General features: G+C 32.1%; 1 protein-coding gene across 1 annotated transcript in view; it reads left to right on the forward strand.

Annotated features, from left to right (window-relative positions):
* LOC139526179 (complement C1q-like protein 4) overlaps window positions 1–12,492 on the forward strand; it is a 75,247-nt gene extending 62,755 nt beyond the window's left edge. The window contains exons 2-3 of the mRNA XM_071321304.1: window positions 10,282–10,336; window positions 12,059–12,492. Of these exons, the coding sequence (XP_071177405.1) occupies window positions 10,282–10,336; window positions 12,059–12,492 (489 nt within the window). The remainder of the gene's footprint in view (window positions 1–10,281; window positions 10,337–12,058) is intronic.
* Window positions 12,493–15,509: the final 3,017 nt, after the last annotated feature.

The following is a 15,509-nucleotide window of genomic DNA, read 5'->3' on the forward strand; positions in this document are numbered from 1 at the left end:
GTCCCTATCCAAATGGCATCATAAAAAATTCAAACACATCAAACGTATGGATAAATACCGTTTAATTCTTGATACGAGTTCCGAGAAGCTGCATTCTAAAAACAAAGTGGCTGGTTCGCTGCTTTTTTGTGATTTCTAAAGTTATGGTCACACCTTACCTGATAACACTAACAGACGCATTACGGATGAAAAAAAAGTTTTCCATTTACAATTACAAAATTGTTATCTGTTGGGAGTCCGTTGATGTACTGATCAAATAAAACGGACGCGTAACGAATGCATAACGAACACTCACAGGATGTGCAACATACAAAAAAAACAAAAAAAGAAACGTACCAGACAGAACGGATGTCGAACGTACATCTAACGGACGAGTATCACATAAAACGGACACCTTATGGAAGCGGACCGGAAATAAACCGATGAACAAGACACGCTGACAAATTAAAGGCGACAATAAAAATACATGTAAATCACATAGATATTCAAAAAGATTCCATGTGACTGGTTTAGTTTGTTCTTCAAAATGCCACCAAAAGGTAGGGTCTGAATAACAATTTCTTGATAATAAGGGCATGCTCCTACTCTAAGATCAATAAGAAATAATAAGCATTCATGACACTCAAGAAATCTGACATACCAATAATTCGCATTTCTAACTCGAAATTTTCAATTAGCATTTATCCATTTCACATCCGTTCATCATCCGTTTTATCCGTTATACGTCCGGTAGAAGTCCGTTTCACATCCGTTCAACATCCGTTTTATCCGTTATACGTCCGGTAGAAGTTCGTTGGTGAATTTATTTACCGGACTCCTAACGGATAAGTAACGAATACTAAACTGAAATTGAACGGACGAGTACCGTAAAAAACGGACGCCTACCGGATTTACAATGGACAATTTAACCGTTGACATTTGTTCAAAGTTTAGAACATTCTCAAAACTTTCCACCGGACAAAACGGACAACGACGGATAAATCAGACGCTGAACGGACATTTTACAGGAATGAAAGGAGGTCTAGCGGATAAGAACGGACGTTAAACGGACATGAACGGACTGAACAAAAAGTTACCCGTTCGGCGTCCGTTTGCGCTATCTGTTAAGGTGTGACACCGAGGCTTAAACTTTTAAATATCAATATGATAAATCTCTTATTGAGTGTACATGCAATATTTCAATTTGTTAGTTTTTGTATGCATTTCATAAATAATGAGATCACAACCTAATTACAAAATTGTTCAAAGTATATCTACAGTGCAACGAGAAACACATGTTTATACATTACTGTGGAAGTCTTTTTAATCGTGAGTGTTTATTTCTATGTTTTTATTTTAAATTTTCATGGGTTCTCAATTTTATGGCTTTTATTTTTTTTAATCTTTCATGTTTACTTGTGAATATAACCATATGTTGTTTTATAATAGTTTGATGAATATGGCAAAGGTAATAGCTGGGAAAATTCGGATTTCATTTAAAGAATTCGGTTACATAAAAAAATGCTACACATGTACTTTGAATTGTAGAATAAATCGATTTGAAATTATTTTTTGTATGGAAATTATGATTAGATTAAATTAACACTATACTATCATCGGAAAATCTGACATTCTGATATCAATCAAAACTAGGGTAAAAGATTGTTCCGACTATGTTTTAGAAATATTATATGAATAAAACTCTGTCTAAAGTTGTATATTTAGTTCAAAGTGTGTTTGCTGATTTTCGATATGCCCGTATTCATGTTGTTAAACCTACAGTAATGGGGATCATTAAATCCATGTCTGGATTGAACAAACTTTCGTTTATTTCGTTGAACACTTCACATTGTGGACAAACCAATCTCCGAAATGTAGTACCCAAGTAAATAAAAGTACTTCCACAGTGTAATAAGCCTTAAGTCGTAGCAAAAGTAGATACAAGTCGCGATTTAATTTTACAAAAACTTTTAATGATCTGCCATCCTTTCAAAAAACGAAAGAAAAGCGACGTGTCTTAAACTTCTGACGAGGCCTTGACCTAGGATAAGCATATGCAAATGTGCCGGGAAAATGTTTTCATGATTACTGTCCGATGTTATGAGGAAATGTTTGAGCATTTCATAGTTGCCGTTAGGTAGAAGTCAAGTTACGAGTTCATATCAGTATTTTAAACACTTGAATACTGAATAAAGAAACAGTTGGGACAACATCCCTAATGCGCCTCGAAATAAGGAACTCAAAAGTCACGTGTAAAGAAAACATCTCCATGTAGTGATTTTAGACATGTTTCTAATTTTTACAAATGACTGAGCTTAACCATTTGCGGTGATTAGGAAAGTAGAGGAACATAGAATAAATGTGTAAAAACTATGGATCTATTAAATGTGTTCAAAGTATTAGATTTTCATAGAACTTATTGTGTTAAAAAGGGGATATTTTCACAAGTAGTCGAATCACGAAAGGATGTTCGGGGTATGCTAACTTACGGAAAAAGTAATCTCACTTCGTACCCCGAAAATTTTACCACATATGTGAAAATGTCACAGCTTCGAAATAAGCTATCATACATATCCAAGTTTACGACATGGACGACTAAGCAACAGGAAAAAAAAACGTTACCATTACCGCCTATGTAAAAACAATTAAAAATAGATTCTACAAAAAAAGACAATGCATGTTCAAATGTTTATATTCCTACAACAATACTTTTTGCTTTTGTTGTACCAGAAAGACAATTTACAAATTAAGACATAAATTTGGTTTTGGCTTAAGAAATTCTTCGTGTGAACATTTTGTCGTTAAATACTCAAAAAGGTCATAAATGAGGTTTTTAGCTATTTGCAGGATCTTATATAGATATAAGCAATACTATTGTTAGATTTTGAATAAAGAGACATTGAGCTGTAATGCTTTAAATTAAAAAAAAATCGAAAGATTTTTGGAAATCGCGCTGGTGTGGAATATAATTTCATGTGATCTGGTGCTTTCTATTTCCAGAACTGATAATGTTATCATGGTTTTAGAAACATAGATTACCAATTGATGCCTAAAACTACTTTAATTTCTGAACAAAAAATCACCGCATGACCAAATTTTATTGCATCAGTTATGCAGTTGATTTCCTTAGAAACTGTATGGAATGTAGGCCTTCACTCTGCGTAGGTGAACTAAAAGTTTAATTGCTACAACAAGGAAACGTTTGATATTTATTAATGAAATAAAAACTTATATTCGGTTTCAAATACATTGGAAAAAGAGCAAAACTTTTTGCTGTAGATAAAATCATGTCAATCATAAATTTATTTAAAAAGGAATATCCTAATTATATTGTTATTTATGGTCAATAAAGAAATAAAAACAATTTGTTAAAACAAGTATGATGCTATTTATCCTTTGAAATACGATTAGGCATCAAAGGGGAATTTGTTTGCTTCGCAACGGTTTATATGAATATTATTGCTGATAGTTTGCATGTAAGTATGCTGTGAAATAGCATAAATTAATAAACATAATTGCATACCACTCCTGCTTAACACATGCTACATGTTTTTCGTTATTTGAAGACATGGAAGATCATTGATTGTTTTTGTGAAAATGTTTACTTGCACTTCATTTTAACTCTGCTGGAGTGTTGTCTAATTGACAATCATACCACACCTTGTCTTTTTTCATTTTGAAAAAGCAACTGCAATAAGGAAATACTCAGTGCACTTTTTGTACTCTTTAGTTAAGTGGTGAAACTATAATAAGTGAAATATTGACGAACTTTTTGTACTGCATAGTTAAGGGGATTTTGTTCATCGAATAATCCAAAGTATAAAGACGAAAACCATACTGTCGAAATAGCCAAATGAAATAAGTTTAATTGAATATCTGTCATAAAATATGTGGAAAAAGATAAATTGTGTATTATAAGCGTTCATTACAATGATTAATTTCAAGTGCAGTACTGCTTCGATGAAGGCTATAGGAAACAAGAGTATAGAATAAGCAGCCAAAATGTGTAAAAAAGCCTAGGTAATCCCCGAATACCCTATCAAGCATACGCCCATTGTCCTTAGCAAATAAGTTATACTGATGCACAAACATTAGATTACATACTAATAAAAAGAACGATTTGAATTCACCTACTACAGCATCCAATGCGTCTGACCGATGGATGACAGTGTAAAGCATCAAACGTTAACCATAATAGATGGAAATATAAAACTAGTTTAAATAGTTATCAAAGTTACCAGGATTATAGTTTAGTACGCCAGACGCGCGTTTCGTCTACATAATACTCATCAGTGACGCTCATATCAAAATATTTAAAAAGCCAAATAAGTACGAGATTTAAGAGCATTGAGGGTCCAAAATTCCAAAAAGTTGTGCCAAATACGGCTAAGGTAATCTATTGCTGGGATAAGAAAATCCTTAGTTTTACAATAAATTCAAAGTTTTGTAAACAGAAAATTAATAAAAATCACCACATAAAAAAGAGACATTATTTTCAAACGAAAGTCTTTAGTTTTCGACTTTGTGTTTTGAGTAGTGTTGTTTGTCTTTTTGTCTTTTCTTTTTTGCTTAAAAAGAAAAGACCTTCAGAAAACAAAAGTACACTTAACTCAACATAAAAACCTAAACTTAACATTGAGAAAAACCAGCCCACTAAAAACTAGGGGTGATATCATGTGCTTATAAATTGTCATGTCAACATACAAAAAAAAGTTAAATCACAAATAAAAATCAAAATTCAGAACGGAAAACTCATAATCAAATGGCAAACAAGATAAAACACATCAAGCGAACGGACAACAACTGTCATAATCCTGACTTAAAACAGGCAGCAGATTGCATCGTTATTAAGCGACGTATTCGTACGTGCATGACATTCTGTCAGTAAGAACCAAACCATTTCCATATACATCTTTAGTATCGTTTTTTCTACCTTCAATGACAATATAATTGGATTGATTAGGTGTCAATTAGTCACATTAGAATAAAAGGAAGACGCAGTTAGTAAGATCTTTCTTTTTGCGAAATAATAAATAGGTTGTACAAAAGAGGACTCCTACTGTTTATCATATTTTGATGAAATGATAAAATATCTTTGCCGAATTTTTGTGGCATATGAAATCTAAATAAAATGTTATCGCATCACTCTTTGTGTATTTCAATGATATCTTGATTCAAAATATTCAAATTATGTAATAGCAATTTAACTAAACCTCATGCATACCAAATTCATAAGTAATGATTATGATGACTATTTTTGTAGTAACTTTGAAGTTGATTTTAGCACACCTACTTTACAAACTGCAATATTTTATTAATATACCAGTTTTATCTTATCATGCAAAACCACTTGTACAAAATCGTAACTTAAAAAAAGGAAACTGTTATGTGACACAAATTATCATTTGATTCATGTAAGATCATCATTAGATATATGAACGCATGTGTGACATTTTGAAATAATAATGTCCAAAGCTGAATATTTCATGCATGTACAGAACAAGATCACTACTACATGTAGATGGACGTAAAATGTTCAATATTATTAAAGGTTGTAATTAACGATGTCACGTAATGTATATTTCTTATTTATTGTCTTTTTCTTTTTCGGTATGAAACTTCCTGAACAATGATATTTATAAACTATTTAATTAAAAAAAAAAAAACACCCCTGTGTCTATGAACTGCTATATAAAAATACCACGAAATAAAATGATCAACGAATGTCAACTTTGCTATAGGCTTGTATGCAGACTTCGGCAAACCACGAAATTAAATCTTTACGAACATGTAACTTTTTCTTGGACCTATGGCGAAATTAGAAACAATGTTTACAATGGTTAAAGTTTAGCAACGTCATCGCTGTTTCGGAGTTTTAAAATATGGGTATCACAAGTGTAGCAGGAACTCCTTATCATTCTAAAGCAGCTTTTATTTACATCTTGAATTTTAATTTTAAAATAATCACATATATTTGTCATATTACAATAATGAATTGATGCTTAAAACGTGCAATAACAATTAATTTTAATGAAAAGAATGAGACAGGCATATGATGGATTTTTGTATCTTTGAAGTTCTGATGAGAATGCATGTTTGTTCCGTTCATGTCTTTATTATATAATGATAGTTATGTAATATGTCAAACTAGAGCAGTTTTATAAAGTTAAGTATGAAAAAAAAAATTAATGCCACTCATGCCGTGCTCATTTCCTCTTTTATGAGATAACCGAATGTGAACTATCAACAAAAGTTTATAGATAATGAGTGACATCAACTATGCTCGTGGAGCAAGAACAGCTCAACCTCCTGAAGCGGATGAATTGATTAATGACGTTTTGTGTAGCTTTTTCTTCTTTTTTTATGAAATGATTGAGGGCTATTATTTATCTTTACGTCTTTTTATTTTTTCTGGAGTTATATCAAAACTAATATTAATGTAGTACTTTGTTTAATCCATTCTTATTTCATTCTTTTATAGTAAGTTTGAAAATCATGTTTACATTATCCAAGTACTGATTGGAAAAAACATTCATTTTTTATTTGCCCGTTTTTCTTTTACAAATTGGTGGTGGTTGCAGGCCTGGAAGCTTCTACAATTTGTATATTGTGTTTTTTTCTCTGTAATTTCTCTAAACAGATAAGAATCTTTAGATAGTTCATTAATATGTTCATAATTACAAATGAACTGTTAACAAAATTTCAATTTTTAAATACTAAGGCTTTTCTATCTCAGGAATAGATTACCTTAGCTGAATTTGGCAAAACCTTTAGGAATTTTTGGTTCCACAATGCGCTACAACATCGTACTTTATTTGGCCTTTTAACATGTTTCTATTCGAGCGTCACTGATGTGTCTTTTGTAGACGAAACGAGCGTCTGGCGTATATTTAAAATTTTAATCCTGGGATCTATGATGAGTTTATTATCAAATTTTAAAATTAATTATAAAGTAATTGCACATCTATCTGCATATTAGAATAATATATTGATGCAGTAACAGTTTATTTTTAAAAAAGGTAGTAAGAAAAGCTGCTATGGAATTTTGTAACTTTGAAGTTAAGATAAGTGGGCAAGCTTAATTGTTCCGTGCATGTATTTGTTACATCATGGCAGTTATGTAATTTGTCATACTAAACAAGTTAAGTGAGAAAACAAAAAAAGTGCTGATCTCATTTCCTCATTTATGACATAGCCGAATGAAACTATCAACTGTAAAGATATCAACTATCTTGTATACTATAAGTGGAGCAGAAACCATTCCGAAGAAGCGGTGTCAACAAGTAGTACTTTTGCGTTTATTTTCATATATTAAATATGTTGAATCTATGATTTTTCAAGTTTTAAAATTATGTTTGTAACTATGTAACTATGTTGGTCCTCCTGGGAGAAGTGACGGAAAATAAAACTTTTGTTTTCTCTTTTGTAAGAAGTACCTATTTATACTCTTCGCAGTCATTGCAACTCATTGATCCCTCCTTAATATTTTTGGTTGGGTGTTTTTGTACTGTTGATAACTCAAAAGTAAGTTGTAACACCTAAATGTGCTTTTTGTGACCGCAGCATAAAAGTACTAGCTAGAATTAAAAAAGACCTAAAAAACTTACAATAGTGTTTTCTATCCTAAATATATACCTTATATTCCACATTGCTACAAACAAGGAAATTTTTAGGAAATGTGAGGACCCAGGGGCAAAAAACAGAGAAAAATGCCTACCCCTTGGTCATAAAACAGATAATTTAACTTGTAACATTGTTTTAAAGCTCATTTGTAAAGAAAACAATAACTGTGCAAGGAAGTTATGCAAAAATCAGATGAAAGCAGTCATTTCTACCAAACTTTCAGTGGGATATTATTTTTCACGAAACTTTATAGTAAAAGAGTCAAAGTTTTAGCCGCAAACAGAGTATCTATGGGAAGGTTGCATTGTCTATATTTACAAATTTGCAACCTGTAGTTTTGTTTATGTTTTAAAATTATGATTGTAACTATTCTGCTCCCTCTGAGTGCCGTGATTGGAAAATAAAATGTGTGTGTGTGTTTGTTATTAATGTTTCTGTCTGTTTTTCTTTGACAAATTCGTGTTTTTTAAAAGGTATTTATAAAGATAAGAATGTTTTTTTAGACTCATTGCATTTTTAATCTTAATTATAAGATAATTACATCTCTCTGCATATCAGAATAATATATTGACACTAAAACTGTACAGTAACAATTAACACTAAATGAATGAATAAGACAAGTATGTGATGAACTTTTGTATCTTTGAAGTTAAGATGAGAATGCATGCATTTTCTGTCCATTTCTGTATTATATCATAACAGTTATGTTATTTGTCACACTAGAGCAGATTTGAAAATTAGGAAACATAAAAAAGCGCCGTGAACTGTACGTGCCTTTCTCATTTTCCACTTGATGACATAACCATCAGATGTTTCCTGATACAGCGATACCAACTTTAGGTATCAGTGGAGCAGAAACTGCATACTCTTCCGAAACAACTGTGTTTACAGTTAGTAATTTAGATTTTGCTTATTTTTCATTTTAATTATTGCGGACTATTGTTTGGTCTTTACGTCATTTTAATCTCTCTAGATCTGTAATTGTGATTATTTATATCAAAACTAATTATTATCTTGTACTTTGTTTAATCTATTTTCATTTGGTTATCTATGTTCAGGAAAATTGTGATTCTAATTATTTTGCTCCTTCTCGGAGCTGTAGTAATTGGCATATACAATGTGTTTTTGTTTTTGTTTTTTTCAAACAAATTGTTTGTAATTGCACCCTTTAAAAATCTTATATTGGGTTTTATATATATATATATAAATATAAAGATACGAATCTTTAGACGGTTCTATTTTGTCTTAAATCTTAATTATAAGATAATTGCACATTTCTCTGCATTTCAAAATAATATATTGATACAAAAACCGTTGAATAGAATTAAAATTGAAGACAGAAATAAGACAAGCCTGGGATAGAGTTTTGTAACTTTGAAGTTATGATGAGTATGCATGCTTGTTTCTTGCATTTGTATATTACATCATGGCAGTTATGTAATTTGTCAAACTAGAGTAGGTTTAAAACGTTTAGTAGGAAAACAGAAACACTGCTCTTAGAACATTTAGTATTATGTAATATTTTGAGAGGAATGATACCTTTGTTTCGTTTGGCCTGAAACTATGTTGTAAGAATAAATATGAAATGAAGATACATAATTTTTATATTGATACATGGTAATAATTCAACATTGGAAACCTGCCATAGATGAATAATTTAAAGGATACAATTTAATAGTAAATAACCGATCTTGATGAAGTTCCAAATGACGGTGAAAAGTGTCAAATGGCGTTGAATGACGAACAGAATACACAAGAGTCTGGAAATTTGGGTTCTTATAGTCAATTTTTCTCTATTCCATATTTTTTTGTAAACATCTGCGCTAGTCTTTATATCATAGCACATTATAATTTGTCTCCATTCTTTACGCTTTGACCAGATATTCTCTAGCCATGACATCATAGGACAACATTAGTCTCCTTCACTAGTTTGTTGTCCAAATATTCTCTGTTCTTCATATCCTTACACCCACAGTAATTTCAAACTTTCTTTTTGTCCATCCACGCCAGCCAGACCCTAAAACACATCCGATTCGTCGTTTTAGAATCTATGCTTTCTGTGTAATATTTCCAAGGGCGTACACCAACACATTGTGATTTGTTTAAAACGTGATAAACAATAGAAATTCAACCGTTAAAGTAACGCTATTTTCATTTTGGTGTACGAGAATGACATTACCCAGAGTCATCTAGATTCTGGAAAGACGAATTTTGAAAATGTAAATCTAAGGAGATCTCATTAAAAGTATGATATCCAGGAGCAATCAGGAAAGCGTCAATCGAGCTTCAACAATATAATCAATAAATCAACTTGGAAACATTAATTTCACTCTTCATTTCGGAACATGAAAAAATGACAAAAAGAACATCCAGGAAACCCTGCTTAAGACGATTAAAACGAAGCAACCATTATTAGGAAAAGAAAACTATTGCTCGTTATCAACAATAGAAAATATAATACGAATACCATGTTATTCAACTAACACAAAGACTAAAGAATCACTAACAAACGGTACGAATTTTATTAAACATATTCAACGATATAAAATAGGGGTGAAAGATACCAGGACATTCAAATTCATAAATCGAAAATAAACTGACAACACCATGGCTAAAAAAGAAAAGAAGAAAAACAACAGATATAAATTAATTTAAAAGATTCAACATACAATACTTAAGACTACGCAACAAAACCCCCATCAAAAACTAGTGATGATCTCAGGTGTTCAGGCGGGTAAGTAGATCCTGCACCACATGTGACACCCATCGTGATGCTCATGTTATTACAGACCCGGTAAATAGTTCGGTAAGTAACATTCTTAAAAAGGGAACGAGATTGTAGTTACGACAAAAAGAACGTATCTGATATTATTTGTGAAACGGATATTCCATAACGATCAACCAACTCCTGATGGCGTCAGTAAAATTTATGAAGGGAAGATTTCAACTTTACCATTTGGAACTATTGGTTTAATAGCTTCATCTTCCTATACTTATCTTATAATACTTCAGACTGTAACGTTAACATATTAGAGTTGAGAATAATTTCAGCAAAGTCATTACATGTCTTCTTGTACTGTTTAGTATCTGGTTGTACTGATAATTATTTTGATGCACTGTTTATCATATTACTGTACTGGTTATTATTACCTTGCTACGAAGGACGTCACATGTGGAGCAAGATCTGTGTATCCTTACGCAGTTCTTGAGATCACCTTCCGGTTTGTGGTGGGATTTCGTGTTGCTTATTCTTTAATATTCTTTGTTGTGTTTTGTGTGCTACTTGTCTTTTCATCTTTTTTTCGTTTTTGTTTTATTTTGTCTTTTCATAGTATTTCGTTTTAGATTTTTTAATTTGAAAATCTGTTTGTATCATTTGCATCTTTTCGACGTATTGTCAATCCCTATTTTGTTTAATTCATTTTTATAAATAGTTTTTTTCCCTCTTTTATGCGCATACTTCAAGTAAAAGTGGCTACGCAGAGATTTCAATTTGATTTTGTCGAATATGACCTTCACCCTCTGCTTTCGTCGTTATCAAAACTATTCTTATCTTTGTACTTGGGATATATATATATATATATTTAATACGTTTATATGCTTGACCTCCTTTTAAAAGCAATGGATTGTAGACTTATTACCTTTTTAGTCTTGTGTTTTGGATTATGTGCTGCAAATGATATAGGAAATGTAATTTATGAGCTTAAAAGTTTGAAGGAACGCGTGAATAAATTGGAAACATTGACAGAAAATTTGCTTAATGGACATGTTAAAAGTAAGACATTCATCTATTATTTAATGATTATTGGTTGTATATTAAATATTTGACCTGAGGAAAATATTTCCAGGGAAAAAAATATACAAATAAATATCAATTGAAATTTTAAAACTTGGTACTTGATATGAAAATTTCTTTAACTTACAGGGTCATAATCCGACGTTTATTAGATATATACTAATATTATTAAATTATATGCATAACCAACACGCATTTATAAATAGCTGACACACACGCATACACGTGTGTACTTGTTTACCTAGTTCAAAGATAACATTTGTTTGTGTTAAAAGTGTTCTTAGTATTGATCATAGTATACAGATAAGAAGATTTGAAGAAGTTCTATTTATACATTTATACATTCTATAAGATTAAAAAAATTTCAGGACTACGTCGTAATATCGATGTACAACATCAAAATACACACATGAAGGTGCATAACTGTCAATCTCCCATGTAGAGTTATCGGTCCGTGCTCTCTCTAGCAAGGACCGATAACTCTGTCTGGGAGATTGAATTGCTGTTATTGTAATCAAAGTTTGTAAATGTTTTTAAAATAATCGTCGTAAGAAATATGAATATACATATGATTTCGGCAAATTAACCCTACCCGTTGAACAAGGTTATAAAGATTTCCTTATTCGAGTGGTTGTATGTATATTGTTCACATATTTTCAGGGCTAGATCCATCCTATCCAAATGTTGCCTTCGATGCTGTTCTGTCCAAGAACTACGTTCATGGAGAGCAAGATTTTGTTTTGAAATTTGATCAAGTTCTAACAAATGTTGGAAATGCTTACAATTCTGCGACCGGAACTTTCACGGCTCCTCTTCCCGGAACTTACTTATTCAGCTGGAACATCCGGTCTGGGTACGTTTCCTCTATCGTAGCCAAATTAATGGTAAATGGTACTCCAGTGCAGGCAACTCATACTGACAGCAGTCTCGACCAATCAAATGGCTTTGAAGCCCATTCTTCTAAAACTGCTATACTAAATCTACAACAAAATGACAGAGTTTATGTCGAAAACTTTCCCCAACGCGGACAAATACATAGTGATGCTAATGGACATACAGGATTTGTTGGAACCCTCCTTTTCCAAAGTGAATAAAATTCTATTTAAAAATTTTGTAAGATTTGTTCAACTTATTTCAACGCCGTTAAAAAAATAAAAAAATAAACAATAGACAGTGACGTTTGTGTCAAAATGTTGTAAGTTGAGACTATAATATATATACTTCGGAGTTTAGTATGACGTCCATTATCACTGAACTAGTACATATTTGTTTAGGGGACAGCTGAAACACGCCTACGGGTGCGGAATTTTCTTGCTGCATTGAGGACCCATTGGTGGTATTTGGCTGCTATCTGCTCTTTTGTCGGGTTATTGTCTATGTGACACATTCCCCATTTCCATTCTCAATTTTAATGCATAACACTTTGTTTTTTAAGAAATACATACACATGTACACAACACCAACATAAAAACTTGTGTTTTATTATTATTTTGCTCCTAAATAAACTAAAATAAACATTAGTGCAGAATTTCAGATCAGTATTATTCTTTTCGTAAATAAAAAAGAATTGTAATGATACAACAGGAGCACTAACAAATAAAATGCAAATATAGTTACAACCGATTGCATTGCCTGTGTACGTAAAGGCAATATTTATCAATAATGGTTAGCTTGTTTGCTAAATGAACCGTGAAGTCATTATTAGAAGGCATACTTTCCTCCTTTCGAAGTAGCCTAGTCCAACAGAAAGATATATTCGTTATATGTCGGACTATAGTCTACTCTTAAAGGAAGGTAGTTTACCTAACCTAATAATGACTTCACGGTTCAGCTATCAAGCAAACTTACGAAAGCTATAACCTTTAAAATTGAGAATGGAAATGGGGAATGTGTCAAAAAGACAACAACCCGCCCAAATAAAAAACAACATCAGAGGGTCACCAACAGGTCTTCAATGTAGCAGAATCAATGCAATCGGCTGTAAGCATGTGCTGTTCATACGACACGAGGCTGTTGATATAACTTATGTTTAAGTTGTTGTGTACATATCCAATAATTTCGGAACTTCATCTTGACCGATTAACTTTGCAGAAAGTACATATTAGAAATGAACTTATTTTTTATTTGTTTTCTTACTCAATACGTATGAAATATTTCACCATGTGAGTTAAGCAAAATTGATGAATTAATCATAACAGCCTACACTTCCGGAGCACCTAAAATCACTCGTGGGGTTATTGATACTCATTCTTTAGTTTTGTATATGTTTTGTTTACTGATATAAGCCTGTTTTTCTTATAGTCCTTTTAAACCATTGCTCTGTCAGTTTATTTACAACTTATAGGAGTTTAAATGTCCCTTTGGTATCTTTCGCCTCTCATCTACATAACACCCTCTTACAATGTTACTTGGGAAATAAAGAGAATGTTTTATATATTACAAAAACACTGTACACCTTAAAAATTCTAGAAATAAGAAGATGTTGTATGGTAAATTGAAAAAAATCGCAAGAGAAAAAAATGATATAAACAACTATATGTTACCGTACGGCCTTCATTAATGAGCAAACCCAAACTGCATAGCAAGCTTTGAAATTCCCTGAAATGTAAAATAATATAAACGAGAAAACTTGTACAAACCAATATTGTCTGGTTTATAGAATAATTGTTGCTGCTTGAGGTCCAAATTACACGCATATTAAGGACGAATACAAATTGAAATTTTACTCAACATTAATATTCCCCAAATTAGATAGACTGGAATGTAAGACGGGGAATTTAGACTTTCACACGAGAAAGGATTCCATAAAGTACATTTGAAAGGTATAAATGTTTAAAGTTTCTACAGTCATCCACTTTAGAGAGTCGTATCAAGGTTTCTTCAATGTTCAGCGTGCGTGATACATGCTTTACACGGTGCATTGGAGTTTAAGTCCCCGTCCGACCAGAAGTGGCTGCGTATCAAACAGAGTCAAAAGAACACACGCAACGTTTTGACTATCGAGTGGGAGAAGTTCATGGAAGTCAATTATTTTCACATCGAATCGTGTTGTTGATATAAGGTTGAAATGGGCCATTGTACAAGGTGAAACACGAATACTATATATATCTTCTTCGATTTTTCAGTACATATAATAGTGTTTAGAAATGTCGAAAATAATATGTAATCATTTTGTTGTTACATGAAAAAATCCTTCCCAATAAACGTGCATTTAAATTAATCTTACATAATGTAAGTGCAATTATCTAGACATTTTTGTTTCGAGAAATCCATTTCACATTTTTGTATGCGCCACCTAGGGGCATTTTGTTGCAAGGTCTGTGCGTTGGTCCGGCCGTACGGATCCTTTTGTCCCGATTCAGGCTAAAGTTGTTTTTGGCCTAGATTGTTTTTGATGAAGTTGAAGATCAATCAACATGAAACTGAGTACACATGTTCCCTATGATATGATCATTCTATTTTTAATGCTAATTAGAGTTTTGATAACAATTTCATGGCCCACTCACTGAACATAGAACGTGATAGTGCGTGCTATAGTCATTTCGTGTTTTAAAGTGTTTTTGTATCTTTTTATGTTTGTTTCCGTCCCAAAAAACAATCCCCTTAAGAACCAGACGAACCAATAAAATATGTATTTATCATTTGATAACTGCCGTCGACAGATCATTCTTGTCCATGATATGTATATTTTTAATTTTGTACTCTAAAAGTTTGGTAAACCAGATATATTAATCATTTCCAACTTCCAAAATAAAAAGAGTTCATATATATCAGCACCACAAAATAGTTAAATGTGCCTTGCGTCTATAGTTTTTGTGTATCTATAAAAAAGAAGAAGTGGTAAGATTGCCAATGAGACAATTATCCACAATAGACCAAATAACAATGAGCAAAGCCAATACCGCATTGTCTGCTTTAAACGGCCCCGAAATTACAATGTAAAACAATTCAAACAGAAAACTAACAGCCTAATTTATGTAAAAAACATGAACGAATGTAACAAATAAACAAACGACAACCACTGAATTACCGGCTCCTGACTTGGGACAGGTTCATACATACAGAATGTGGTGCGGTTAAACATGTAAGCGGGACCCAAACCCTCCCCTAA

Source organism: Mytilus edulis, chromosome 6 (assembly GCF_963676685.1).
Source record: "Mytilus edulis chromosome 6, xbMytEdul2.2, whole genome shotgun sequence".
Taxonomy (NCBI): domain Eukaryota; kingdom Metazoa; phylum Mollusca; class Bivalvia; order Mytilida; family Mytilidae; genus Mytilus; species Mytilus edulis.